Source organism: Antennarius striatus, chromosome 13 (genome assembly GCF_040054535.1).
Source record: "Antennarius striatus isolate MH-2024 chromosome 13, ASM4005453v1, whole genome shotgun sequence".
Taxonomy (NCBI): domain Eukaryota; kingdom Metazoa; phylum Chordata; class Actinopteri; order Lophiiformes; family Antennariidae; genus Antennarius; species Antennarius striatus.
Window position 1 is genome coordinate 17,456,334 of NC_090788.1, and position 27,909 is coordinate 17,484,242.

General features: G+C 39.7%; 1 protein-coding gene across 5 annotated transcripts; it reads left to right on the forward strand.

Moving 5' to 3' along the window:
* The first annotated feature begins 203 nt into the window (after positions 1-203).
* grik1a (glutamate receptor, ionotropic, kainate 1a) lies at positions 204-27,909 on the forward strand. 5 transcript variants are annotated; one of them, XM_068331771.1, is made up of 18 exons: positions 204-546; positions 6,975-7,142; positions 7,544-7,801; positions 9,006-9,187; positions 9,623-9,676; positions 9,839-10,009; positions 10,316-10,459; positions 11,946-12,053; positions 12,300-12,344; positions 15,241-15,354; positions 15,747-15,950; positions 16,479-16,702; positions 16,892-17,010; positions 17,551-17,768; positions 19,144-19,369; positions 20,755-21,005; positions 25,377-25,545; positions 27,148-27,285. In XM_068331771.1, the coding sequence occupies exons 1-17, from the start codon at positions 423-425 to the stop codon at positions 25,500-25,502; spliced, it is 2,736 nt and encodes a 911-aa protein (XP_068187872.1). In that variant the 5' UTR covers positions 204-422; the 3' UTR covers positions 25,503-25,545; positions 27,148-27,285. The 5 variants fall into 5 exon arrangements, with proteins under 5 accessions (XP_068187872.1, XP_068187871.1, XP_068187874.1 ...); XM_068331770.1 differs by lacking the exon at positions 25,377-25,545 and having other exon boundaries at positions 27,148-27,909; XM_068331773.1 differs by lacking the exon at positions 12,300-12,344.

Genomic DNA, 27,909 nt, shown 5'->3' on the forward strand with positions numbered 1-27,909 from the left:
GAACAATCACCGGATGTAATACTGTAAGTGTGTAGAATCCTCTCTACTGAGACGAGGAGATAAGCGGGCCTTAAATGCTATTAGTTTGAAAGGGTTTTCCGGAAGTAATGTACATTTCCATTTGTTTGCTCCGTGCGCCCTCACTCCCTCCAGCTGCTGCAGTCTGAGGCGCACTGAATGAAAGTGGTGCTGCAAATGGACGGCTGGATTTTTTTTTTTTTAACTGACCGTTTTTGTTGTGAAAATGTGATTTGAGGAGTTTTGTGCCAAACGCTTGGATTTTTTTTATAAACAGTGAGGATTTTTGATTTTCTTGCATTTTGTGCGACGCAGCGATGCAGAGTGGAAAAGGTCGAATTCGGGATGAAAGTTGGGTTGCGCGATGCCATGGCACGTCAGGTGTTTCAGCGCTGGTTTAAAGGATGTTTTCTACTATTATAGTTTTCGCCTGGAGGACTATGGAGAATGAAAAAAGAAGGAGAAATTTCCTTTATTTTATCTTGACGACGCAGCTCTGTCTGGGCTCAGCACAAGTCCTCAGAATCGGTAAGCGCAACAGCTGTTTACGCACAGTTCATGCGTGTCTGAGCAGGATGGACAGAATCAGAACGAGTATCAGTGACATGTGCATGAGCCATTTTCGGTCAGGAATAGAGGATCTGCACGTAACATTACTTTATAATCACAGATTCTGCACCAAGTCAGTCACAAAAATATTTTTGTGACCTTTACGACGCGCTATTTCCTTTACTTTGATTTAATGTCATTAAGGTTTTTGGGGGTTTTTTGCACCTCGTCAAAGCGGGATTTCCTGTTTTTTTATATGATCGAGGTCATTTTGCCTATTGTATGAGAACGAAGAGATGACATTCCTCACAGGAAAAATAACACTTAAATAGCCAATTTATTGTTTGAGATTAACGTAGCCCAAATTCAAACCACAGATTATAGATATGATATTTATATTAAATAATGTAGGATTAAAATATCTTATCTTTCAAATAGAAAATTTCCTTTGAGCTGAAAATCCCTTATCAGTTCATTAACTTTATACAAAAGTGCAATAAAGTCTCTCAAGAAGGAAGATGAAATTTTCAGTAAAATTAATCTTGTGAACTTTCAACAATTTGTGATCAGGGGACCTGCTGGAAGATCAGTCTCTCTGCAAAGTCTTTCAACTTCATTTAAATTTCAACTGGATTTCTGGTCAGACACAATATGCTTATTGTTACACAGCACACGCCCGGTTCAAACTATCAGATGATTGATTTTTCCCAGTATACATCAGAGGTTACACACTTCAGTTTGGGTATTTTCCATTTCATTTTATCCCCGAGATGTATGTAGACAGAGAGGCAGATGTAATTATCCTTCTTCCTGGTGTCACTGGCTGCAGAGGTACCGGAGGAGAGTGGGAACTTCACCTAGACCTGATGAGAGGAGGAGGCTGCCCACTGTGGGGGGCTGTGTTCGTTATCCAAGCATCTCTCTCCCCGGCTCTGAATCAGGCGACTGTGGAACTGTTATACGTGAAACTAATTGACTGAATAAATTGAAGATTGGGGTCACTGCCACTGTGTCTGGAAGAGGTTCCCACACTGTGCTGGTCCTGGTTCATTTAACATACAGCAACACCAGATACACATGGGGATGTGTTTCATAAGGCATCTTCCTTTTTACTCATGAAAACCCAGGTTGGCATTTTTAAGCTTTTAGCTCGGAATGTTTGAGAGAATCCAGAAATGTATCCAAAAATATTGCATTTGACACTGTAATGGAGGATCTTTATGTTTCCACCTAATATTTTGCTGAAACATTAGGAGTTCATGAAATTATAGGGTGGATACTGATACCATAGGTGTTTCTGTCTGAACAGTCTAAGGAGGGTTTCAGTTACACTTAAGACCACATTTTCTTTTCTTTTATGAATTTAACAAAAACAAATGTTGAACAATAAGCTGTTTTTACTTCTTGTCTTTTGTATTCTGAAAGTGTCAGGTCAGCTCATCCCAACACTGTGTATTATAATATCAAGAATGATGTTTTAATTAAATTGTGATCACAGAATCTGGCTGATGAAATTAAAAATCGACAAACATCGCTCCCTCCTCATCATATAATTCTAAAAAGCTTTCTTACGCTTGAACTCGCCTCACATTTTTCTGAATTAAACAGATTAAACATATTTTAGATAAGGGCTTTAGAGAACTTCATTAAAGGAGAAAAAAAGGTGATAATGGATCACAGAAGATATAAATCTGAACGGTTACTCTTTTTCTGCCTAAGAACCCACTCAGACCTCGATTTCTGATGCTGCAGTAGATCCTGCAAAAAAAAAAAAAAGACCCTAACCTTTTTTTTAAGGAGTGAGATGTTTTAAAACAATTTATTTTTATTTTTGGGGATTATCTTTTTGTAATTTGATGCAACCAGAATATAGTATAAAAATTCTATGTAAGGCTGTATTTCAGATTTATCTTCTGTACTTTTGCCTGTGTGTTAGTTTTTGTCTTTCTTTCAACTTGCTATTGTTCTGGAGTCCTCAGTGGACAAATGCAGGAGGTTTCTGATGTGGAGTTTAGCTCTGGGTCACATTAATTAATATTCAGGACCGGCGCAGCTCAGATCCCCTTGAACAAGTCCTGAAATTCAAACATACTTTGCATTTATGAACAACAACGTTTGGCTACAGGTGTACCTTCTTGTTAAATAAAGTAGCTTGAGTTGATGTGGAGACGTAGCTTGACCAGAAAAGGAAAAAGAGAGGTAGCTGTGTAATTTTATTGATTCCTCCCTTTGTCTTGAACAACTGGCCATTAGGAAAACGAATGAATTTCTCCTGAGCCAAATTGGCAAAGTTTTGCAAAGTTGACCTCACTTCTGTCGATACGCACACATATAAAGCCTGGAGTTGGCTGCCTCAGTGGTGTGATTGTTCATTATGTGGCAGAACTCCAAGACAAGTGACCATGTACGGGGGAAAAAGGCTTGTATAGATATAACATGAATGTGCTTAGGATTTTTGGTAACTTATACTCATTGGAACAGCTCCTCTTAGAGTCACATTTGTTTCAGGGTGTGATGGGGAGTTGTAGTTCATAACAGAATTGCATGATGTACATTACTTTGAACTGATCCTGTTGTCTCTTATGGCTCATGATGTGTAGAAAGATATCAGCTTGGGGAGTGATTTTATTCCACCGTTGGTAGTTGTTATTCACCAAAGCTGTGGACCTGGACTTACATCACATTTCTAGTCTGATTGCCCATTCCAAACCCTTTTCAGTAAGGCATCATTGTTCAAATCATTGACCTCTGATAGATGGAAGACCATTCTAGTCACAAGTGTACCTGCTTAAAAATAGCCAAAGATGCAAAATGTAACTCACTCATTTATTTATAGGAATGCCAAACAGCATATTCATAGTAGATAGACAGACAGACAGACAGACAGACAGAAAGATAGATAGATAGATAGATAGATAGATAGATAGATAGATAGATAGATAGATAGATAGATAGATAGATAGATAGATAGATAGATAGATAGATAGATAGATAGATAGATAGATAGATAGATAGATAGATAGATAGATGGATACATAAAAAAGTGTTTGCTCTCTCTTTTCCACTAAAATTTACGAAAATCTAAAAGGTCCCTGTTTTTGTCATTGGCATACAAACACACCATCCTCCCACCACATCCTGAAAGTCCTCAAGTAGTTTTATATAATCCTGAATAGAATAGAAGTTAACTTTTCTCTCTCTCTCTTCTACCATCCCTCCCTCTCTCTCTCTATCTCTTTCTCTCTCTCTCTTCTCTGTTTCTCTCTTTTCCTACTGATTGTATTTTTGCCTTGTTGCATATTTTGAAGTTTTTTTCTCATTTGGAAGTAGGCAACAAAATATTCATATTTTCCCAACCGAGGTGGAATGAAAAGTTTGTCACTTAGCGAGACTAAAACATCCCTTCTCATGTTAAACGTGGACACCAGTGAAGCATGCTGGTCAAACCATTAGGAGTAAACGCTTGTGTAGCTAAATGCAACTTCATTATTCAAATTTTAGTCATGAACACCTAAATCTAACATTTGACACCTGATCATGATGATAATGAGAAAGCGGTCAGAGATGGTACAACACAACCACTATAATGATTTATTCTGAACAGAAGAGCTTCTTTAAAATGTTAAACAACATTTATCGTAAACACACATTAGTCACCACCGAGACAAAGGGAAATGGATTGGGTTGGAGTTTATGTTCACACCCTTCCTCAATTTGCTCGTAATGTGCTGGTCTGTGTTTTATGCATCCTCCGTGCAGCTTGAGTGTGCTTATATTTTATGCAAATGGAATCTATCTGCAAACCCCTGTCGCATGTTAAAAGGTATTTATAGAGTCCTGTGAGTCGTCTCATACTTTAAACACTCATTTATGCTGTCTTGTGGGCCAGATGGATGAGCCTTCCTGGTGCAAATGATTCTACTTTATTTGCTGAATGAATGCTTTTAGAGCTCTGAGGTGCATTTAGCCATTTGCAAGCCAAAAGAAAGAGCGAGCGAGCGAGAGAGAGAGAGAGAGAGAGAGAGAGAGAGAGAGAGAGAGAGAGAGAGAGAGAGAGAGAGAGAGAGAAGAGAGACATAACATCTTGTTAAAAATGCCATTTTAATAAGTGTAGCACAGTAGAGAGTATAGAGTTCAAGAAAAGACAGTCCATGACTCTCATACAAATAAAACGTAATTATTTGTAATTAAATAGTGCAGTGACAGATGGTGGTGTGACAGTCCCATTGTACTGCACGCACGGACGCACGCACACACACACACACACACACACACACACACACACACACACACACACACACACACACACACACACACACACACACACACACACACACACACACACACACACACACACACACACAACACATTCATTAAGGAATGTTTTCATCTCTCTGGTGGGTTGTTGAAGACATTGAACAGCTTTGTGTGATGGTCTGGCACGGATCCTTTCCTCAGCTTTTTGTCTTAAGTTTTATTCCCACTTCAGCAAACAAACAAATCTCTCATCCATCTGTTGCACTGAATCACATAAACTCAAGCTTGCATGCATTCTCCTCCCATAGCAGCTCTTGACTGGTAAATACAGTGAGTTTTTATGTACTTGTAATGGTTCTAATTACTCTTATCTGCTTTATAAGTATTTATATGTGACCAGGCCTTTTTTTCAGGTGAGATGAGTGTTGTTCATTTATGACTAAATGCAAGATTCATCAAATTATTTGAGCGCACAGCAACGCTCAATCAACCCTTCACAGATGACTGTGAGAGAGTGACATGAACCTGATCAGCAAGTGTAACTGAGCCCTGATCTGCATCCTCATCTGCCACTTGCCAGAAAATGTATTCCGTCTCATTATGACTGTTTGCCGCGCCCCTTGTACCTCTGTTCATCTGGATGAGATGTGCAAGGACATTATGCACTTCCTGTGGGCGCATTTTGAACATGTGAGGATTTTGAGGTTAAATGGTTAGTCCCATAAATTGCAATTGGTTTGTTGGGTAAAGAAAGCAAAAGTATTGATGCCAGAAGTCTTAACATTGTTCTATATAGTTTATAGAGTCCATGGAAAGTTAGGTTTCTGTTAAGTTAAAGCTGATGTTACCTTTGGCTCTCTGCACCAGCACAGGGAAAGGAATTAGAAGTTTTTAAAAAAAGTTTATAATTTGATCCAATCTGAGTAAATAGCAAATGTTTACTTTTTCTCCTTTCAGTCTTGACTGATGCGACTTGACTCATCTTTCAAAAGCCAGTTTTTACTCTCCAAAAGAAATCCTTCACACCATATTATTTCCTTCCTTTTCAAATTGAGCAATTATGCCGCTTTTATTTCGCCTTTGCTTCTGAGTCCACATTTCACGTCTTCTGCGCCAGGATGACAGGATGTTGATGAGGAGTTTCGGGGCAATTTCAGAAGTCTGTCAGAAAAACACATTGTTTCGTCAAAGCCTCCTGACAGCTGGTCCATGCAGCGAGTCGTGTGTGGCCATGCTGTGAAAGTGAGCGCAGGGGAAGAACAGTCACCTATGAATCAAAGAATTAAATATTGAGTGAACTGATTTGTTCCACAGAAAACATTCTGGTTGTTCATCTTAATTGGCATGCATTTAGATTAATTATCTGCTTTGGAGGCACTAAAATGCTGAATAATATTTTTTTTGTCTACAACATATCTATGACTCTGCTCATGACTGGAAGATTTAATTTGCATAAATAGAACAATGAGATTTGACCCTCAGTGAGTCAAGCTTTTGGTGTAATATTACATCATTCAAGCTGCTGTGCTGTGTGTTCGTGAATCTAGTCAACCTCATCTGGGTCTTTGGAGGCTTATATAACTGTGTTTGTGTTTCCTTTTCAAATTCTGTGAATGAGACGTAGCCTGTGTTTGGTCTGTTGCAGTTTGTTCCTCATCATATGATTTGTCTGTTATGCTGTTTTACCACAAACTTATTGTCATTGTCAGTTGTTTGTTTGAGTTGGCCAATGAAAAATCTTGATTATTAAAATCCTTTTATTTAGACTGAGGCCCTACAGATAATAAGAAAACCATCTAGAAGGATTTACATTGATGTATTATTTTAAAATGTGGTACAACAAAATGTGTTCTCATTTACAGAGCATAGCTGATCTATGAAACATTACTAAAAGACTTAGCAGGTATAGATGAAACCACAATTAGAAGTTTGCAAAGGGGTAATTATGAGGTTATTTTGAAGGGGTTCCTGTGGTAACAAACAGTTATTTAAACAGCATGTAGTCAGCTCACTGTAGACAGTAAGCAAAGCTGTGCAGCGTACAGACATGTACACTTGGATGAGCTTGAATTAAGATCTGCAATCAAACTCCTGAGACTTCTTCCGCGTTGGTAACGACGTTTCTGTTTGTTCTCCATCTCCATGTGCAGGTGGTATATTTGAGACCCGGGAGAGTGAGTTAGTGAGTATGGATGAGCTCTCATTCAAGTTTGCTGTCAACAATATAAACCGCAACAAGACTTTGATGCCCAACGTGACTCTCACCTACGACATCCAGAGGATCAACTTGTTTGATGGCTTCGAGGCTTCCAGAAGAGGTGGGAAATGAAAACTAACAGTCGGAAGAAAAACTAGAACCTGCAAAGGCTTTACTTTTCAAGGCTTACTGAATTATTTTAAAATTCTCCTTTCTTTTTCAGTGCAAATTGATTAATTTATGGGATTTCTACTTCTCGTAACATGTATTCCATTGTAGACAAAATCAGTAATTTTTCATGAGACGGGAATAAAAGAAATGACATGTTGTAGTTCCATTCTCCATCTGTAAACTAATAGAGAGGTGTCAACAAAATGTGCCACAGATACAAATACATAAATACTGCATGTCAAAGCTTCACTCCGGTAAATGTGTTAGTTTCATTCTATCACTCTATGTAAGTAGTTCATTTATCTCCAGGTTTTAATTACACAACAAGTCCATGTTGTTCTTCATCACTAGTGTGCGACCAGCTGGCCCTCGGCGTGGTGGCAGTGTTTGGCCCCTCCCACAGCTCTTCTGTCAGTGCCGTCCAATCCATCTGCAACGCCCTGGAAGTCCCTCACATACAAACCCGCTGGAAACATCCATCAGTGGACAACAAGGACACCTTCTTCATCAACCTGTATCCTGAGTACACCGCCATCGCCAGGGCCATCCTGGACGTGGTGACTTTCTTCAAATGGAGGAAGCTAACGGTGGTTTACGAGGACAGCACAGGTATGGGGGTACTAGAATCCTGAAAACTATGAAAATATCTTACTGATGATTTATTTTTTTGAAAATATATGATTTAAATGAAAAGGTATGTTTCAGAGAATCCAAACTCACTGTGTATACCTGCTCATTGATCTGCAGTGCAGGCACACAGTACAACTCCATCCGCTTTAAGGATGAAACAACAAATGTGAAAGTCTCAGCATCAATTTGAAAAAAAAAAGAACAAAATACAAAAAAAAACTATTCATGATTCTCTGTATGGGTTATGATGTCTCCCGGAAGAGTGAAGGACACTACAGGACGAGACGTATCAATAGAGCTCAGCCTTCGGAGTGGAAATAAAAGTACATTTGCAGAATCAAAGAAGGATAAAACTGAGTCTAGAATGAACAAAATCAAACACATTTTGTTTGCAATCTAATTTTTATTCATTGATTTCAGTGACAAACAACATCAATCCATCTTTTTGTAGGCAAGAATTACAGTTGTCTTGACTACAGTCGCTTCTCTGCCTTGCGGGTCACAAACAGCATTGCAATTTTATTATTATGTTCAGACAGTTGACACAATGCACACCAAGGGGGAAAAAAGGGGATGGGGGGTAAGGAATAAATATGAACAGTAAAAGACTATAAAATAAATTAATGAAAAAACAAAGCAATTACATTTATACATACAGGTATATCATGCAGTATATACACATTGTAATTTTAAGTTTGTACTTTATGTAATTTCAATATTAATAAATAAAGTACGTTTTTATTGTAATGGTGAATGATTTGAAATCAAGAACTGGGAGGAAAACAAATTTAATTTTATTTTTTTGGAGTGTGCTTTCTGGTCACTACTTTATATTCATATGCCACAATGATTATTACTTCCAAAACATTGGGCAGTGACCCCAATCTAGGACGGGGAACCAGTGACTCATATCAAACAGCTGCCAGTAAGGCTGGCTTCTAAACACAACACTAACCGCAGTACGACTGACCTAAATAACATTAAATACTGCGACTGAAATTTAATTGTTTATTGGTTTTTATAAACCTCCTTTATTCTGAAAGATTTTGATTTTCCAGAAATATCACACAAAATGAATTATTCACACACATGTACGAGGTACAGGAGTGTAGTGTGTGCGCGGCCTGCTGTGTCCTGTTTAAGGACTTTTGAAATGCAGAGTGCATCTGTTTTTTTTTTTTAGGTCTCATGCGGATGCAGGAGTTGATCAAGGCTCCAGCAAAGTTCAACCTGAAGATCAAGATCCGTCAGCTGACCCCGGGTAACCAAGACGCCCGGCCGCTGCTGAAGGAGCTAAAGAAAGACAAGGAGTTTTTTATTCTCTTCGACTGCTCCTATCGCATGGCTTCAGAGCTTCTTAAGCAGGTGTGCAGAAAACATTTATTCATCATTTTATTCTGCAGATTGTCCGATTCTTCTATTTGTCCCTGGGAGTCACATCTTTATTTTTCAACACACCTTCTTACGTTGGAAAACACATTCATCATTACGAGTTGTTTGGTTTGTTCTTCGGGATGAAATAAGACATTTCTTATCGTCGCCCATAAGTTACTTTCCATCACATTGATATAGTATTTTGAAATTCATCATTAGTTTCTGTTTTTATTCTAATGCGTCGATGCCATCTCTTCTGAATGTCATGAAATAAATCAAAGCTAAGTGTATTAACTTTCTGATGCATCCTAAAAAAAAGAGAAACAGCCAAACAATTTTCTTTGCTATTGATGATGTGATGCCTTGAAAGCCATATTTAAGATAAAGACCTTGCTATTACTTTAAATTCTGTATTTATTTTTTCAGCTTTCCTCAATGGGAATGATGACAGAGTACTACCATTTCTTCTTCACGACTTTGGTGAGAAAAATGTTCGGAGGGATTAGTTTTATGGGAGATGCCAGACAAAGTGAAAGCAAGCTTAATTTGACCTTGAACTGTCCCGTAAATCAAGTGAGAGTTGCTGTTCATGCAGTATAAAACCGGAAAGACGAATATAGCTTAGCTTTCTGATCTCTGCAGGATTTGTTTGCCTTGGACTTGGAGCCGTACCGCTACAGCGGAGTCAACATGACAGGTTTTAGACTGCTGAATGTCGATGACCCATGGGTGGCCTCCACTATGGACAAGTGGGCCATGGAACGTCTGCAGGGTCCCAAACAAGAGAGCGGTTTGATGGATGGAATCATGACTGTGAGTCCTTTTCTTTAACATTACTGATCGATAGTAATTTGAACACCTGCTTTAATAAAAGCCAGTGATGCACATTTGCATGCATCATGCACACTTTTGTGTAATCGTTACCTGCAAACATCTGTTAACTTGTAAACCTCTTTAGGCGCTCTATTTCGGGATGAAATGTTAAGACTGGATCCCCACTCCATCACAATGTCTGCACCACATGCGGTTCATATTTGTTATGACACAACTTCTTGCTGTTATTCAGAAACATGATGTAGACAGAACACCAGTGTCTTCCTCCCACTTCCTCCCCTGCAGACCGACGCAGCCTTGATGTACGATGCGGTGTTCATGGTAGCTGTCGCGTCGCAGCGGGCCACTCAGATGACGGTCAGCTCCCTGCAGTGTCACCGCCACAAGCCGTGGCGCTTTGGACCGCGATTCATGAACCTTTTCAAAGAGGTCAGTGTTGAATCTGGGCTCAGCTCATGGAAAACAACCTCTGTTATATCACCAGTGTGACCTAAGACAGCCATGCTGCTTTTAGGTTGACCACTTGAATTTTTTATGTGCTTTCAGCAGTTCCTCTGCATTTTCAAGAAAAAAATCACGTCTGGATTTCTTCCCATCTAACCTGCTTTGTTTGCAGATGTACTAAAGATGAAAACATTTAGGCATTTAGATATTTAATAGTTGAACACATGTAGTGTCTAACAGTCAGACCTGGATTCCTGCAGATAGGAATGAGGCCTCTGATGCACCAGTGTTGATCTCTTAAGTCTTAAATCCTGCAGGGGGCCGTTGCTGCCATGAAGCAACACGATGATATAATCCTCTCACTCTTATATTCCTCTTCTGTCACTTCTTCTTTCCCTTTGCACGTCTGTTTCCACCTCTTCCTCAGCTTTAAATTCTGTTTGCCACTCTCCAATCCTTTGAAATGTCTGCCTTCCTGAGCTATTCATCACAGGACAAGAGCTTTTTTTGATTGCAGCAGCCAGTCATACATATCACACGACACTCAATATAAAACCGCTTCTGAGAGGAGAATGGAATATTAGAATGCAATTTCCACTTAAATAGTTGAAATTAAATCTTGGACACTCTGAATTGAATTTTTAACTTGTACCAGCTTCTGGTGTACTACCATAAGGATGGTCGTGTTATTTAAAGTCAGACTGATCATCAGGAAGGTGTTTCTGACTGCTGCTTTCTTCTTTGAGTGTGTTGTGACTGATATTGATAAAATATTGCAGGAAGAAAGGATTCCATACCATTAGTTTTTTCCCCTCATGCAGACCAGAAATTAAAGACACCGAAAAAATATATTTGTTAATTTTTTTTAACAAAGATATTCGTTAGAAAAGTATTTCTGTTTTTCCTGTCAATGATTTAGCATTAGCATTTTAATGAATTCCATTTGTTCAAGTTCAAGACTTTTTGTTTCAAGGGGATAACTGGCAGAAAGGCATTCTGTTATTTGTTTTTCAATTTAATTTAGGATAAAGTGATGTTCCACAGGAGGACACATTGTTTTTGTTATGTGTGTGCACCTCTGCAGTGTTCAGAAAAAGAATAAGAGCACCGGTTGTTATTCACAATCAAATGCTTTGATTAATCTGAATTTATCTCCACCAATATTACGGATATGTCTTACTTTCTTTAACTTGATAGTAAGTCTTTGATCCAACTCAAATGATCTACTGTATCTGGGAAAAAAGGCTACAATAAGCGTGTGTATGTAAATGTTGATATCATGAGCTTAATCTTTCAGGCATGTGGAGATGATACTATAACACTCCCAGTCTTCACCTGACGTGATCCAGGTTTTCCAGTCGTCTGTCACCAGGTTTTGTTCCGGCTGCCTCTGGATCCCGAGGACTGGACTTAATAGGACCTTCCTCTTGATACTTAATCCTCTCTCCCCTTCTGCATCTTTTCTCCGTAGGCACAGTGGGATGGACTGACTGGGCACATTGTTCTTAATAAGACCGATGGCTTGAGGAGAGACTTTGATTTGGACATCATCAGCCTGAAAGAGGATGGCACTGCCAGGGTGAGCACAGAGGCCTGGAAGTGCCAATTATACCTCCCTCACTCCTTCTGCATGCCAGCTAATTAATTCTATTTGTGTGTTTGTGTGAGAAAGAAAGAGAGGCACTACAAATGTTTGCTTCCTATAATCCATCCACCTTTATTATTTGGTTTCTGGTCATGAACATCAATGATGTTGTTGTCAGTGACTGATTATTTCTCTCCATGCTGTTTGTGCTTCGTCTTTCCTTCTTCACATTTTCAAAAGGGTTATGTGGAGGGTGGAAGTCGCCTCACAAAAAGGTGGATTAAGGTTTGTGCCAGTGCCGTGTTTGGTCCAAGCCTGTGTTGTTTGACTCCCTCCTCTCTGTTCCCTCTTTTTTTAGTCTATATGCCACAAACCTTGTCGCTCCTTGCCACGTCAGCCCTGTTTCTCTTCACCGATTTTGCTTCAAGCAACACCACATTTGACATTGTTGTTTCCTCTGTGTCCACACATTTCTCTTTCCCAGAATTTCTGGTAGCAATGTATGAAAACATTTTACTCATATAAATAAAACGTTTGCTTAAATTATCAGTTCAGACCTTGGTTATTATTTGATTGTATGATTTTTAAAAAAAAGAAAATCATTAAATATCATCAACATATTCAATAACAGCTATAATTGGGGATCCAGATATCAGAGGAGATGAAGGCTCACGTTAAAACTTGACCAAAGAATAATGTAAATGCTCTCCTTAATTTGATTGAAACTGAAGTCTAATCAAACCATTCTTATTGTGCTAAATTACACTTAATTTCAAGAGAAAATTCAGTCTCTTGTGTTCTCTTTTGCGACACAAACCCCGAAGTGCAGAATACATGTTCTTGACTTTGTGCTTCTGCTTATCACCTTGAAACCAAACTGAGGAACGAAGGGTGAAAAATGAATTAATTTATTCACCCTCAACACGGTTTAATGTCAGCTTCTTCCTCTTGTTCTCTCTCAGTTGTCAGACAGACAGGTATGTAGGCAGGCAGCAGCTGACAAGGTGTAGAAACAGTGATTTATTCTGTTATTTTAATTCCACTCAGTACACTGAGCCTTCACATACCTCCCCCAGACTGAAAACCGCAGCATGGTAAGGGCGTCACATAAAATACTTGACTTTACGGTCATGAAAAATGGATTATCAGCTCGTTGCATTTGTGTTAGTTCTTGCCCAGTGGAGTGTTAAATGCACCCTGAAGAGGATGATGGGACCAAGCAAAGTGAAAGTCTCCTGGGGGATAAACTGCACCCCTGTCCTGTTTTTTTCTTCTTAGCATGTGTTACATTTTTCACAATTTGATCAGCTTCTGGATGGAGATGAGCTTTACGATTTGCAGATAACATTTTATTTCCAGCGTCTGTTTCCGCAGTGCACTTACATTTCAGAAGCGTACCCAGGAGCCACAATGAATTTGAAAGGCTACACACACATAATAAATCCATGACCCAGAGATTTAAAAGATGACAACTGTAGGCAGTGCATTTGTCCTGGGATATATCTTTGCATTAATCTCTTCGACTTTGTCATATTGCCCAATCCTTAAACTTCACACTGAGACACTGTGCGGTTGACACTTCACAAAGAATGATATTTTTCAAAACAACACTGTTTTACCCCATGTAGCCCCATTTGCTATATTATGTGAATGTGCACGGACCAAAATATACTCCCCACTTCCAAAAATATTTCTCACTCTTTCCATTTATCTCTGTGATTGAGGACAATACAATTAATTAAATCCGACCACATTCCCTGCACAGCTCATCTGCAGCATCCGCAGATAAGACAGATTTATTGACTCAGGACGCAGAGCGCCTCTTTGCAAAACTGCTGCGGTAGAGATACAGAATTCTTTTAGCAATGCCATTTTCTGTTTTTTCCTGACTGAATGAACTTAATATGATAGAAATAACAAGTAGTGAAAACTATGTTATCTTTTACATGACTTAATCCTGCACCGACGTTCTTCTGAGAGGGAAATTGTGAAGAATCTCCTGTAGCTCCCAGTTTAATAAGAGCTGCTGATGCGATCGCTGCTTCTTATCTTATGCAGTGAAGGATGAACAGGCCTTTGTTTCTGGAAATGGCCAGTCATTTTTATATAGCAAGTAGCACAGTGCATGTCCCTCTCTGTCTGACTCTCTCTTATTTACAATGATGCTCGGTTGTTTAATGCACTTAACTTCATTGCATCACTTTCATGAGCCCTCTCGACCCTTCGTTCTGCTCTTAATCAGTGACGGGATTTGACAGAGTCAAAAGTCCAGCTGCCAGACGCCTGTTCTAATCTGATAACTGTCTGGATTAAACAGCCCAGTCTGACGCTCTCTTTTGCAGTTACTGTGAGAGACAGAGAGCGAACACTGTACTGTCCTCTATCCCTGTCTGACCCTCCTCTTCCTCCTTTGTACAGCACTCACATCTTTGATCATCAGCTTCTGTATTCAGTTACCGTCATCTAATTGGTTAATAGTTTAGTTCCATAAGAAAACTGAAATAAAACATAGTTTTTTGTCTTGTCTGTCTAACAGTTAAAACTTGAATCACATGAATATAAAACCAGCAAATCCTAACATCTGGAACCTGGAAATGTTTGTCATTTTATTGTTATTGATGTTTGTCCGTATGTTTAGAAATGTTCAGAAGGAAGCATTTAAAATTGGATTTTTCTCTGCTGTCAACATAAATGATATTGGTTTGCTCAGTGGGTGCTCCTTTGGGAACAAACACTTTTCTCATTTTTTCATTTTCACTGTACGTGAAGTTTTCAAGTCTTTGCCCAGAATCTCCAGAGGAGAACTGAGGAAAAGGAAATAATGTCATGTAGAGAGATGAATGGAGCCGAATCTCCAAAATGAAACAAGACTGTTAGGTCTTTTAAGATGATGCTTTGTTTTTCTGTTCAATGAAACAAAAAATATGATTAATATGCAATGTATCTGGAGGTTTATAATTTCCTCTCACAGCATGTTTATTCAGTGTCAAAGATACCAAAGCTAATCATCATCTCCTTTCCTTATGTTAGTAATCATTAACAATACAAATAGAGCCGTATTTGGTGCTTTCACCACAGTAAATATTTACACCCTGTAATTTTGCCTTACATTGTGTCTCCAACAGCAGCTATCAACTGACCGAAGCAGGAAATAAGTGTAAAGCTCTCTTTGTCTTTCCAGATTGCTGTGTGGAACTCGTACAGAGGGATGAACCTGACAGAGTCCCACCGAGACAAGAATAACAATGTGACAGACTCTATGGCCAACAGGACTCTTATTGTCACCACCATACTGGTGAGGAGGAAGGTTGAACAGAGGACAGTGATGGGAGGAGGAGAGGAGTGTGTGTATGGGATGTGTGGCGCGCAGATAGGAGGGCAACAAAGCAAATTCCGTTGAGAGAAGTGAAGGAAACGTTGGGAGAAACTCCTGTTCAGCAGAAAACATCGTTTTCACAATGTTGTGCAGTTGTGTGTGTTGTCCTATAAATTGTAGAATAGATTACTCTATTTATCGTTTGTAGTCACAGTCCTGTATATTCATACATGCTAGTGAAGAACAATGCTCTTTAGATGTTATTCGTTTGAGGGATGTAAGGTCTGAGATCTGACAAAGTGGTGAAATTAAATTAATTTAAAGTCATTTTTAAAGAAATGCATTGGAAAGGATTGTCTTCTGTCATACAGGAAAATCCCTATGTGATGCACAAAAAGTCTGACAAAGAGCTGGTTGGTAACGATCGTTTCGAGGGTTACTGCCTGGACCTTTTGAAAGAGCTCTCCAACATCCTGGGTTTTACATATGAAGTGAGACTGGTGGCTGATGGGAAGTATGGCGCCCAGAATGACAAGGGAGAGTGGAACGGGATGGTCCGGGAGCTGATTGACCACGTGAGTCAATGCTACACACATGAGAGAGGTTTTTATTGATATGCACAGTATAAAAATAATCATTTTAATCGTTATCATCATCATTGTCATCTTATTCCGATGTGATGTGATCAGAAGCTAATCATGCTAACTGGTAAAAACAATAGTAAACTACAATAAATTAATATCTATTACAACCAATTTACTCTACAAGTATTCATACTGGTTTTTAAACAATAATAGACAACAGTTATGAATTATAAATGAATTTTACTCTATTACGTAGCATTGAAATAATCACACAGAACTTTTCTTGCTTGCTGTGATCACATTATTTTTTACAGTTTCAGGTTAAAAATACAGTTTTTTCCTCCATTATGTCTTTTCCATATTGTCCTGATGGACCCATTCCTTGAATAGAGGAGTTTTCTTCTATATGCATAAATGACAAGGAGTATTTGTTTTTAGATGAACACACCAACCTTTGTTGACCTTTGTCCACTAAGAGGCCACATTTAATCTGCTGTATCTTTCTTCTGGCTTGTCAAGGTTGCAGATCTTGCTGTGGCGCCTTTGACCATCACTTACGTTAGAGAGAAGGTCATCGATTTCTCCAAGCCTTTTATGACCTTAGGTATCAGCATCCTGTACCGCAAACCTAACGGCACCAATCCAGGGGTGTTTTCTTTCCTTAATCCCCTGTCACCTGATATCTGGATGTACGTTCTGCTGGCCTGCACTGGTGTTAGCTGTGTGCTCTTTGTGATTGCCAGGTACGAAAATGGGTTTATGCTCATGACTGTGTGCAGTGGGAGGCGGAAAGAAATTGGTCACTGGGGGTTTGCTTTGTTCTGTTCACAGAAAACTGGTGTTCATAACTTGAATAAAAGTGGCCCATCTTTAAAAGCCCTTTAAATTTGTAAGATGAATTCCTAAACAATGCTTCTTGTATTCTCTTACAGATTTACTCCATACGAGTGGTACAACCCCCATCCTTGTAACCCATCCTCAACTCTCATACAGAACAACTTCACTTTGCTCAACAGTTTCTGGTTTGGTGTTGGAGCTCTCATGCGTCAAGGTGTTTATCTCTCAAATCAATATTTTTAGAGGAATGCTGAATCATATTAGGATTTTAATGTCCTCAATCTTTACACGTAATTATATGTATGTGTTTCAAAGATCTGTGTATAAAACTACACGTTCAGGTTTGATTGGTGGCTGCAGTATGTTTTTGGTATGTTGCTTGGTGTGGCCACTGACTTTGTTTGGTCTGCATGAGAAAAGCTGCTGCCTCAGATTAATGGCTGTAAAATAAACTTTCTCTTTTACTCATAGAGCATATGGTGGGTCACTAATAGGGAATTTTTAAGCTCCAAGTTAAAAAGAAAATATTTTAATATTTAATCTTTGCTTAAATCAAATTAAGATTATAAATTTAGAAAATGATAGTGCTCATTAGGTTTTTTGGGTTTTATAACCTTAAATCCAGATGAGTCTTTAGGTTTAGGTCATCCAGACAGTACAAATACAAACTGTCTTTATTCCACACTGATTGGTACAGTAATAAAAGTTTTGTAAGCTGTTTCCTAACTGTTGTTTCCTGCCATTCTGCCTCCAGGCTCAGAGCTGATGCCCAAGGCTCTGTCCACTCGTATCGTCGGGGGTATCTGGTGGTTCTTCACCTTGATCATCATCTCCTCCTACACGGCCAACTTGGCTGCCTTTCTCACAGTAGAACGAATGGATGCGCCAATTGACTCAGCAGATGACCTGGCAAAGCAGACCAGGATTGAATACGGGGCGGTGAGGGATGGATCCACCATGACCTTCTTCAAGGTGCAGTTGGTGTAGTTTACAAATGAGATTCTCACAAAGTCACAGCTTTGAATTTTTGCTTCATTGTCATTTGTTCTTTGATGCTTAGGAAAATGTTGAAATCCCTTTTTTTTTTGTTTTTATACTAGAACCTCCTTAGGAGAAAAGATGATATGATGACAAATGAGATGAGAATGTGTTTTTGAGACTTGGACAAGACAAATGCATTTTGAATTGAGATTGCAGTGAGCGAAATGAAAGCAGTGAAGTAGAGCTTGTGTTCAGAAAAGTAGCTCCCTTGGAATCATTCAGAGATCTAGTTTTTATCCCAGTGAAACATAAATGAAATGAAAAGTATTAAATTATCCTTATTTCCATTCTAGAAGTAAGAGAAAAAAAACCCTTGGTCTCACTTTAAAATCTAGAGTCTCAGTGAAATGAAAGAAACACCAGAGTCCTCTTGATCGATCTTGTTTTCCTGTCTAGTGTATTATTATATTTAATCATCTCAAGTGCAACCATAGATTCAACAAGCTTTCAAATGCAAAAGGATGTATTTTCAAAAAAGCTTTCCAATGACCTGTATAGAGATTATGCTGATCGTTGCTTTTCTGTTTAAATATATTCCATAAATGGCTCAAATATTAGAACCAAATGAACAAATGAACTAAAATGATGAATCAGGCCCTGGATACAACAGAACACTTGTTGGTCGTCTTAATGAATTCAGTTATGTCTGTTGTAGACGTGCGTCAGATGCTCTACACCCTCATATACTCTATAGAAGTTCATCATCCTGTAATTTTCCAAATAATTTTCCAGATTAAAAAAAAAATGCTTGAATGAAAGCAGATGGGATGCAGATGATGATTAGGATGGGAAGTGGAAAAGTGGCATTATAAAAGCAATAATGGTTTGGATCTTCTTTGTGGAGGTTAAACATTCCAGATGAGATATGGTATTACTGCACCTACGTCCTCAGGCGGGACTGTCAGTCCCCCCCCCCCCCCCCAGCCAACCTCTCTCTTTACATCCTGGTGGCTCAGCAGGGCTGATTCATGTAAGGCTTTATCCTCCCAGATTGCAGCCACTGATTACTGCTGCTGGATAGGAAGGAGGAGGCGATGCTGATGGCTTGAACAAATTGAATCAACCAGAGGAGATTATGAACACAGCTGCCCCATTTTCTCAAATTGAGCAAGGAGAAACACACACATACACACACACACACACACACACACACACACACACACACACACACACACACACACACACATAGAATCACACTCACAGTGTTTCTGACATCATTTTAACTATGGGAGTGTGTATTGGTGCTGTAACCACACGCAGCCTACGAGGAGTAACACTTAAAACTTCCTTGTGACATCCTTGGCAGAAATCAAAAATCTCCACATATGAGAAGATGTGGGCATTTATGAGCAGCAGAAAGAACACCGCGTTGGTCAAGAACAACAGGGAAGGCATCACCCGCGTCCTGACGACAGACTACGCCATGCTGATGGAGTCCACCAGCATCGAGTACATCAGCCAGAGAAACTGCAACCTGACGCAGATCGGAGGTCTGATTGATTCCAAAGGCTACGGTGTGGGAACTCCCATCGGTAAGAACCACAAGACATGGACGGCGTGTGGCAGAGGACACTGTGGTTTTGCTCCTTGTGTCCGTCTTTATCAGTTAGTGAAGAATCCAGACAAAAATTTTGTAAAACTAGGCTGTTGTTAACCTGATCAAGTTTAATTTTGCGCTACAGGTGGTTTGGTTGATGTCATTTGTTTGTATTCATCCTTCGTGCTGCTTCAAGTTGGGGGAAGACACGTCTGTAAGGGATGCCTGTAAGATTTTTAATCAGTCATTGGAGGAGCAGAGAGACGCCGTCATTCATCTAAACATTCAGATGTTAGACAGGCTGCCTTGGATCCATTAAGACATTAAGAGACTGGGTGTCTTTCAGCAACAACTCCAAACACTGTTTAGAGTGCATTTGGCAGGTGATTCCTGGTTTACAATAAAAATGTGTTAAAGGAGGTGAAAGGCAGATTTAGAATGAATCAACTTAATATTTTGACTTACGTATGAAATGTTTTTTTCATGGCATTTGCTGCATGTACTTATACATGTATACAGCATTATTAATTCATACAACATTGCAATATTAAGATATTTTGGGTTTTTTGTGCCATTCATTAGTTAGTCTGTTTGTTTGTTTGTTTTAGTTTTCTCAAACTCCTCAAACTTTCCGAACAGCCTGCTGTGAAATTTTGTGAAGAGGTGACTCTTAGAATGAGGAAGATGTGGTTAGATTTTTAGGCAGAGGCTCAAGGTGATGAACCAGAAAAAAGGTTTTTAACTACTAATACTATTACTTACAACAACAACAACAACAACAATAATAATACAGTTTATTAACATTGGAAGTATGTAACATTACTTGTGTTAACTGTTAACTCTGCTCTTCCTAAAGCCTAAAGTAATGTCCTTCACTTCTTGTGGGAATGTCTGGGCAGAAAACCGCCTCGAAGGGGAAGCTTTCGTTAAACTAAACTTTTGTTAGACTCTTCATTTCCCTTCGGGGACTAATAAAGTTAATAAAATTTAAAACAAAATGTAAAAAAAAAAATCTGGTTCTGGGTCTCCAGGGCCGAGTATTTGTTTTTTTCACTCATGTTGTCACACCCAGCCCTCTCTTTTAGTTATTTCACTTCACTAAATACTGTGTTATGCATGTTTCCTCTTCTTTTGTTAACATTGACATTTTAACACATTGAAACAATACAATGCCAGTATTAATAATTTATGTGCAAAACATGGTGTCCATTAAGAAATATGTAAAGTAGCAGGCAGTCATGGCATATTACTCATAAAATTAAACTAGAAAAAACAAATGATAGAAAAGGCTTAAAATTCATGCTAAGTAATACGACAAACAGTGTTTCATTGGTCTGATGTTACATCACGTCCATCTTTTTGGCTTTTCCCTTTTTCCAGGTTCTCCTTACCGTGATAAAGTGACCATTGCCATCCTTCAGCTGCAGGAGGAAGGGAAGCTGCACATGATGAAGGAGAAGTGGTGGAGAGGTAACGGCTGTCCAGAGGAGGACAATAAGGAAGCCAACGCTCTCGGTGTGGAAAACATCGGTGGCATCTTCATTGTCCTGGCTGCTGGTCTGGTCCTGTCTGTGTTTGTGGCCATAGGAGAGTTCATCTACAAAGCCCGCAGGAACGCCGACATCGAGGAGGTGAGTGAGGGCAGCCTTCATCTGCTCAGTGATGACAGACAATGGATTTAAGGTCTGCTTCTGGTAATGGAAATTTACAACTTGAATGAGATCTGTCTTTAGAAATATTTTTGAAATGAGTAGTTGGTTTGACTTATTTATTGGTTCCATTAAATAATTAGTATTTAGGAACTTTGTGGTAATTTATTCGGACGGGCAATCATTTTCCTATTTTTTTTGGGTTGTTAGTTGCTAATTAATATTTTCTCAGCATAGAGGGGCTTGTCATACTTTATTTGCTTCATTAAAATTCATTCACACAAAATAATATTTGCATTTTCCCGGAAAGTCTCACAATGGATTAATGAGAGGTCTCAGCATCCATCAGTTCTAAACAGTGGGCTGTAAATTCTGAACAAACTATAAAACCGAGACAACCCAGCCAATCACTCACTGCTATTTAAGTAACTGTAATGTATCATCAGCACTTTATGACTTGGGTCTTTATTATGACACCTCTGGAGGCATCCCACACACGTTTGTCTGTCCATAATTTCATTTAAAGGTACTCTGAACAAGATGTATCAGGAAAGCCTTGAGGAAATTATTCAAATTTGATGCAATCACCCCCTTGAAGGGATGAATTATTTCAATTTTCTGGGTACAAGATGTCATCTCTTCACAAATGTTTGAGACAGATAATTAATTTCATTTATGTTCAATCATCCTGGAATCCTGTTCTTTCGCTTCTTTGTCATCCTTTTGTATTAGCAGGTGTCATTGGATTGAAAGACTTATTGTCACATATTACAGCTAGTCAAAGGTGACTGTAACAATCACATCAGGCAGACCCTGGCATGCGTTTCATCAATGTTAAAAAGCTAAAAGTAGGAGAGGAGGTAGATTTTCAAGGAAGTCTGTGATCCAGTCTCCTTTATAGAAATCATCTGTAAGTCAAAGCCACTATTTGAGTAAATGGAATTTATTCATACATGACAGTACAATGATGCGTTCAATTTAGTAAAGCACTGGACCTAAAACTATATTTTATTACATGTTTTACATATTTTATTACGTCTTTAGTTTTGATTTCTTACATGAGAACAAATTGATGTAGCCGCAAGAGGACACAAGCCAGTGTCTTATTGTGCCAGTCCCAAGGCCGGATAAATACAGAGGGTTGCGTCAGGGAGGGCATCCGGCGTAAAACTTTTGCCAAATCAAAGATGCGAATCAAACCTATGACTTCCACACCGGATCGGTCGAGGCCCGGGTTAACAACGACCGCCATCGGCGCTGTTAACCTACAACAATTGAAATTGGAAATTGGATTACTGTTGGTCGAAGAAGGAGAGCAGGAAAGTGTGTTCGCACAAAGAAAGAGAAGAGGAGCGCCAAGAGTATAGGACTGAGAGTAGGGACGTTGAATGTTGGAACTATGACAGGAAAAGGTAGAGAGTTGGTTGACATGATGCAGAGGAGGAAGGTAGACATACTGTGTGTCCAGGAGACCAGGTGGAAAGGTAGCAAGGCTAGAAGTTTAGGAGCAGGGTTCAAGTTGTTCTATCATGGTGTAGATGGGAAGAGAAATGGAGTAGGAGTTATCTTGAAGGAGGAGTTTGTTAGGAATGTCCTGGAGGTAAAAAGAGTGTCGGATAGAGTGATGAGTCTGAAGCTAGAAATAGAAGGTGTGATGTTCATTGTTGTTAGTGGGTATGCTCCACAGGTAGGATGTGAGCTGCAGGAGAAGGAGAAATTCTGGTTGGACTTTGATGAAGTGATGCAGAGCATACCTAGAAGTTAGAGAGTTGTCATTGGTGCAGACTTCAATAGACATGTTGGTGCAGGTAACAGAGGTGATGAGGAGGTGATGGGCAGGTTTGGTATCCAGGAGAGGAACGCAGAAGGACAGATGGTGGTTGACTTTGCAAAAAGGATGGAAATGGCTGTATTGAACACTTTTTTCCAGAAGAGGCAGGAACATAGGGTGACCTATAAGAATGGTGGTAGGAGCACACAGGTAGACTACATCTTGTGTAGACGGTGTAACCTGAAGGAGATCAGTGACTGCAAAGTAGTGGTAAGTGAGAGTGTAGCCAAACAGCATGGGATGGTGGTGTGTAGGATGACTCTGGTGGTGAGGAAGATGAAGAGGGCAAAGGCAGAGCAGAAGACGAAATGGTGGAAGCTAAAAAAGGAAGAGTGTTGCATGACTTTTAGGAAGGAGTTAAGACAGGCTCTGGGTGGCAAGGAGGTGCTTCCAGATGACTGGAAAACTACAGCTAATGTGATCAGGGAGACAGGTAGGAGAGTACTTGGTGTGTCATCTTGAAGGAAAGTAGATAAGGAGACTTGGTGGTGGAATGAGGAGGTACAGGAGTGTATACAGAGAAAGAGGTTAGCTAAGAGGAAGTGGGACACTGAGAGGACTGAGGAGAGTAGACATGAGTACAGCGAGATGCAACGTAAGGTGAAGGTAGAGGTAGCAAAGGCCAAACAAGGGGCTTATGATGACTTGTATGCTAGGTTGGACAGTAAGGAGGGAGAGACTGATCTATACCGGTTGGCAAGACAGAGAGACAGTGATGGGAAGGACGTGCAGCAGGTTAGGGTGATTAAGGATATGGACGGAAGTCTATTGACAGGTGCCAGTAGTGTGATGGGAAGATGGAAAGAGTACTTTGAAGAGTTGATGAACGTGGAAAATGAGAGAGAACAAAGACTAGAAGAGGTGACTGTTGTGGACCAGGATGTAGCAAAGATTAGTCAGGATGAAGTGAGGAGGGCACTGAAGAGGATGAAGAGTGGAAAGGCAGTCGGTCCTGATGATATACCTGTAGAGGTATGGAAGTGTCTAGGAGAGGTGGCAGTAGAGTTTCTGACTGGGTTGTTCAACAGCATCTTAGATAGTGAGAAGATGCCTGAGGAATGGAGGAGAAGTGTGCTGGTGCCCATTTTTAAGAACAAGGGAGATGTGCAGAGTTGTGGCAACTACAGAGGAATAAAGCTGATGAGCCATACAATGAAGTTATGGGAAAGAGTAGTGGAAGCTAGACTAAGGACAGAAGTGAACATTTGTGAGCAGCAGTATGGTTTCATGCCAAAAAAGAGTACTACAGATGCAGTATTTGCTTTGAGGATGTTAATAGAGAAGTACAGAGAAGGCCAAACGGAGCTGCATTGTGTTTTTGTAGATCTGGAGAAAGCTTATAACAGGGTGCCCAGAGAGGAACTGTGGTATTGTATGAAGAAGTCTGGAGTGGCAGAGTGGCACCTCCTTCAAGGTGGAGGTGGGACTGCATCAGGGATCAGCTCTGAGCCCCCTCTTGTTCGCTATGGTGATGGACAGAATGACAGACGAGGTTAGACAGGAATCTCCATGGACTATGATGTTTGCAGATGACATTGTGATCTGCAGTGAGAGCAGGGAACAGGTGGAGGAGAAGCTAGAGAGGTGGAGGTTTGTCCTGGAAAGGAGAGGAATGAAGGTTAGCCGCAGTAAGACAGAGTACATGTGTGTGAATGAGAGGGACCCAAGTGGAAGAGTGAGGTTACAGGGAGAAGAGATCAAGAAGGTGGAGGATTTTAAGTACTTAGGGTCAACAGTCCAGAGAGAGTGTGGAAAAGAGGTGAAGAAGCGTGTCCAGGCAGGATGGAACGGGTGGAGGAAAGTGTCAGGTGTGATGTGTGATAGAAGAGTTTCAGATAAAATGAAAGTAAAGGTGTACAAAACTGGTGAGACCAGCGATGTTGTTTGGTCTAGAGACAGTGTCACTGAGGAAAAGACAGGAGACAGAGCTGGAGGTAGCAGAGATGAAGATGCTGAGGTTCTCTCTGGGAGTGACCGAGATGGATAGGATCAGGAATGAGTACATCAGAGGGACAGCACATGTTAGAGGTTCTGGAGATAAAGTCAGAGAGGCCAGACTGAGATGGTTTGGACATGTCCAGAGGAGAGATAGTGAATATATTGGTAGAAGGATGATGAGTTTTGAACTGCCAGGCAGGAGGCCTAGAGGAAGACCAAAGAGGAGGTTCATGGATGTAATGAGGGAGGACATGAAGGTAGTTGGTGTGAGAGAAGAGGATGCAAAGGACAGGGCTAGATGGAGGCAATTGATTCGCTGTGGCGACCCCTGAAGGGAAAAGCCGAAAGTTTTTATGTCGCCAGAAAAAACATTCAAACTCAAACCTACACAGAAATACAGAAGAGATCCATCTACCATAATCCAGATCTCACACAGAGACGGAGCCATGTTTCTGAGTCTTCCATCCTGTATTTCTTCTTTTGTTGATTTTTTTTCTACAGTTCTTTATTTTTTTTGACATGTCCATCGTAATTTATTTTTTGTTTTCCCTTCTTTTCTTTTTTTCTGTGCATGCTTGCGTCAGGCGTTTTGTTTCTTTTATGGGGTCCAGTCCCGGCAGTTCCAGCGGCGTGGTTCCACCTCCTCTTCTGGTACCTCCTTGTCTACTGATCTGGAGAGCGGCAGGCTGCTGGGGGATGACACAGAGTAGACATGGCAACACAAACACAATCCAAACACACTTTAGACAATAGGTCTGTAACCAGGTGTTCTCTTTCCCTTTCCTTCACTTTTGTAGCCAAAACCATTTTACACTCAATACCTGTGCCGTGTGCTCATTTCATTGATTTCATTGTGCCTTTGATGCCAGTCCCGACATTCAGAGACATTTTTCTATTGTTTCCACCAAAATTTTGTTTTCAGATCTATTTCGTTTGTTTCAGTGCATTATTTAAATGATCTATATATTTACACCATTTCATTATAAATGTTTTTTATGTCATGTTTAATACCTGGGTATATTTTAGGTTTCATGTATTTGACATTGACACTGAGTGCATCACGGGGAAAAAATACAGACATTTCTCTGAAAGTTTTTCTTCATTCATTTGCTTAACATCATCAGACACCAACTGGTGGTTCCTTTTGAGCACACATCATAAAAACCCAACATTTGCGTTAATTTTAGGCAAACAGTATAACTAGTTGTGGTTTACTTGCTTGAAGAGTTCCAGTACAGAGGCACAAATTTCCCTTCATCGGATGTAGTCTCTCATTCGTGTGTACTTTAGAAGCAGACTTTGTAAGTCTTTTGGGAAATCAAAAGACAAGAGCTGTTATTTGACTATTTTCCTCCTAATTAATTGTTCTTGGATTGGTTTGGTTGGCTGACTCTAGATAACAGTGATGAAAGTAATTGTCAGATTAGCATGTCCCCTGACACAACCAAAACTGAAGTCGTAACTTCATAAATAACTTCCTTTCACTCCATGACATTTAAGTCAGGAAAAGATGGATGTACAGTATTCACCAGAGGATGCAGGCTTTGACCCTATTATCCAATTACAAGTTTCAGTCTCTTCCTAAAATGTCATGAAAAGTCATTAGTCTTATCAATGTTAATGACCACAAAAAGGAACACCTGACACTATCATGAAATATATATGTTAAATCAGCGTGAAAAGATAAACCACTTAATGAATAAATGTGTTATTTAATAAGACTAAGTTCAATAATGAATGTAGTGATTTTAGTCTGTTGTGAGTTGAATAAATAAATTACTAACAAGACAAATTATGAAACTCAAATTAAATAGATCAATAACAAAATGATGTAATACCATCTTGGGGAGGGTGAAAAATGACGAAAACAAAGAAGATACAACCGATATACAACCGATATACAACTGATATATACTGGAAAATGCTGTTTTTTTCTCGCTGATACTGAATTTGTTGGGTATTCATGGGAAACCCTGCGGGAAGACGCATTCGTTTGAGGAGCGGTGGGCAAAGCCTGTGCGTTCTAATCCTGGGACGCAAAGACCGTCAGATAAAAACGATTTAGGCATCTTGTGTGTTAAAATGAGAGGGTTTATATCTATTTTATAGAATAGAGTGTTTGTAATGTCTGGAGTTTGCAAGGTCAAACTAAAGCCATGACTTGAAATTGTTGTCACCCTGTTCATATGCAGCTGCAGGTGAGCAAAATCAAATCTAACTTCAAATATAAAAACTAAGTCACCTATCATTTAGTTTCTTGTGTCCAGTAATTTGTGACTTAATGCAATAGAATATCACCATTTCATATATTTTAGCACCTTCTCATAGTTTTTTAATTTGCTTTGTCTTTGGCAGTGCTTGTCCTTCAGCGCTGTGATGGAAGACTTGGGAATATCCCTGCAGTGTTATAAAGGCCTCCGCAGGAGGTCGCGCCCCCACCGAGGAGCAAGGTCAGATTGCATCTTCTGTCAACCCAAAGACACTGAAAAGAGAGAGACGGCTAGGCGAGACTCCAGCACATGATTCTCGGATCTAAAAAAAAAGAAAAAGAATTGCTAAAAGTGAGATCAGAGTGACTGAACTGATTGCATTCCACTCATTGGATTTGTTTGTGAGTCATTAAATCATATGAGGATGTTTCCTCATTGCCCCTGTCTGTATACCTTGTATGTATGGATAATACATTAGATATTTTCATGAAGATGTAGTTTATAAAGTCGGGCCTTGTATAATCATGAAACATGTCAAAACAAGTGATCATCAGGTGAATGAAATCACTCCAGGTTGTATTCCAATGTTCAGAGCTGTTTGCAGAGTTGAATCTGCACATTTTATAGATACTCCCATTGAGCAAATGTATGACACCTTCACTGATTGTAAAAGTAAAATGATTTTTTTGCATTTTTCAAACTGCTGTGCTGTTATTATTTTCATGGTTGCTAGGGGTGTGTGCTCAACTCTCTGTGTGTGCCGACTGGCAGGCAGCAAAGCAGCTTCAGAGCGGATTTCTGTGCCAACCCTGACCAGCGAAGAGAGATAAGGACCCCTAAGGAAAGCCAGGAACACACCTGCTGTGTTATACCTTCAAGCACCGACATCACAGACATCACCACACAC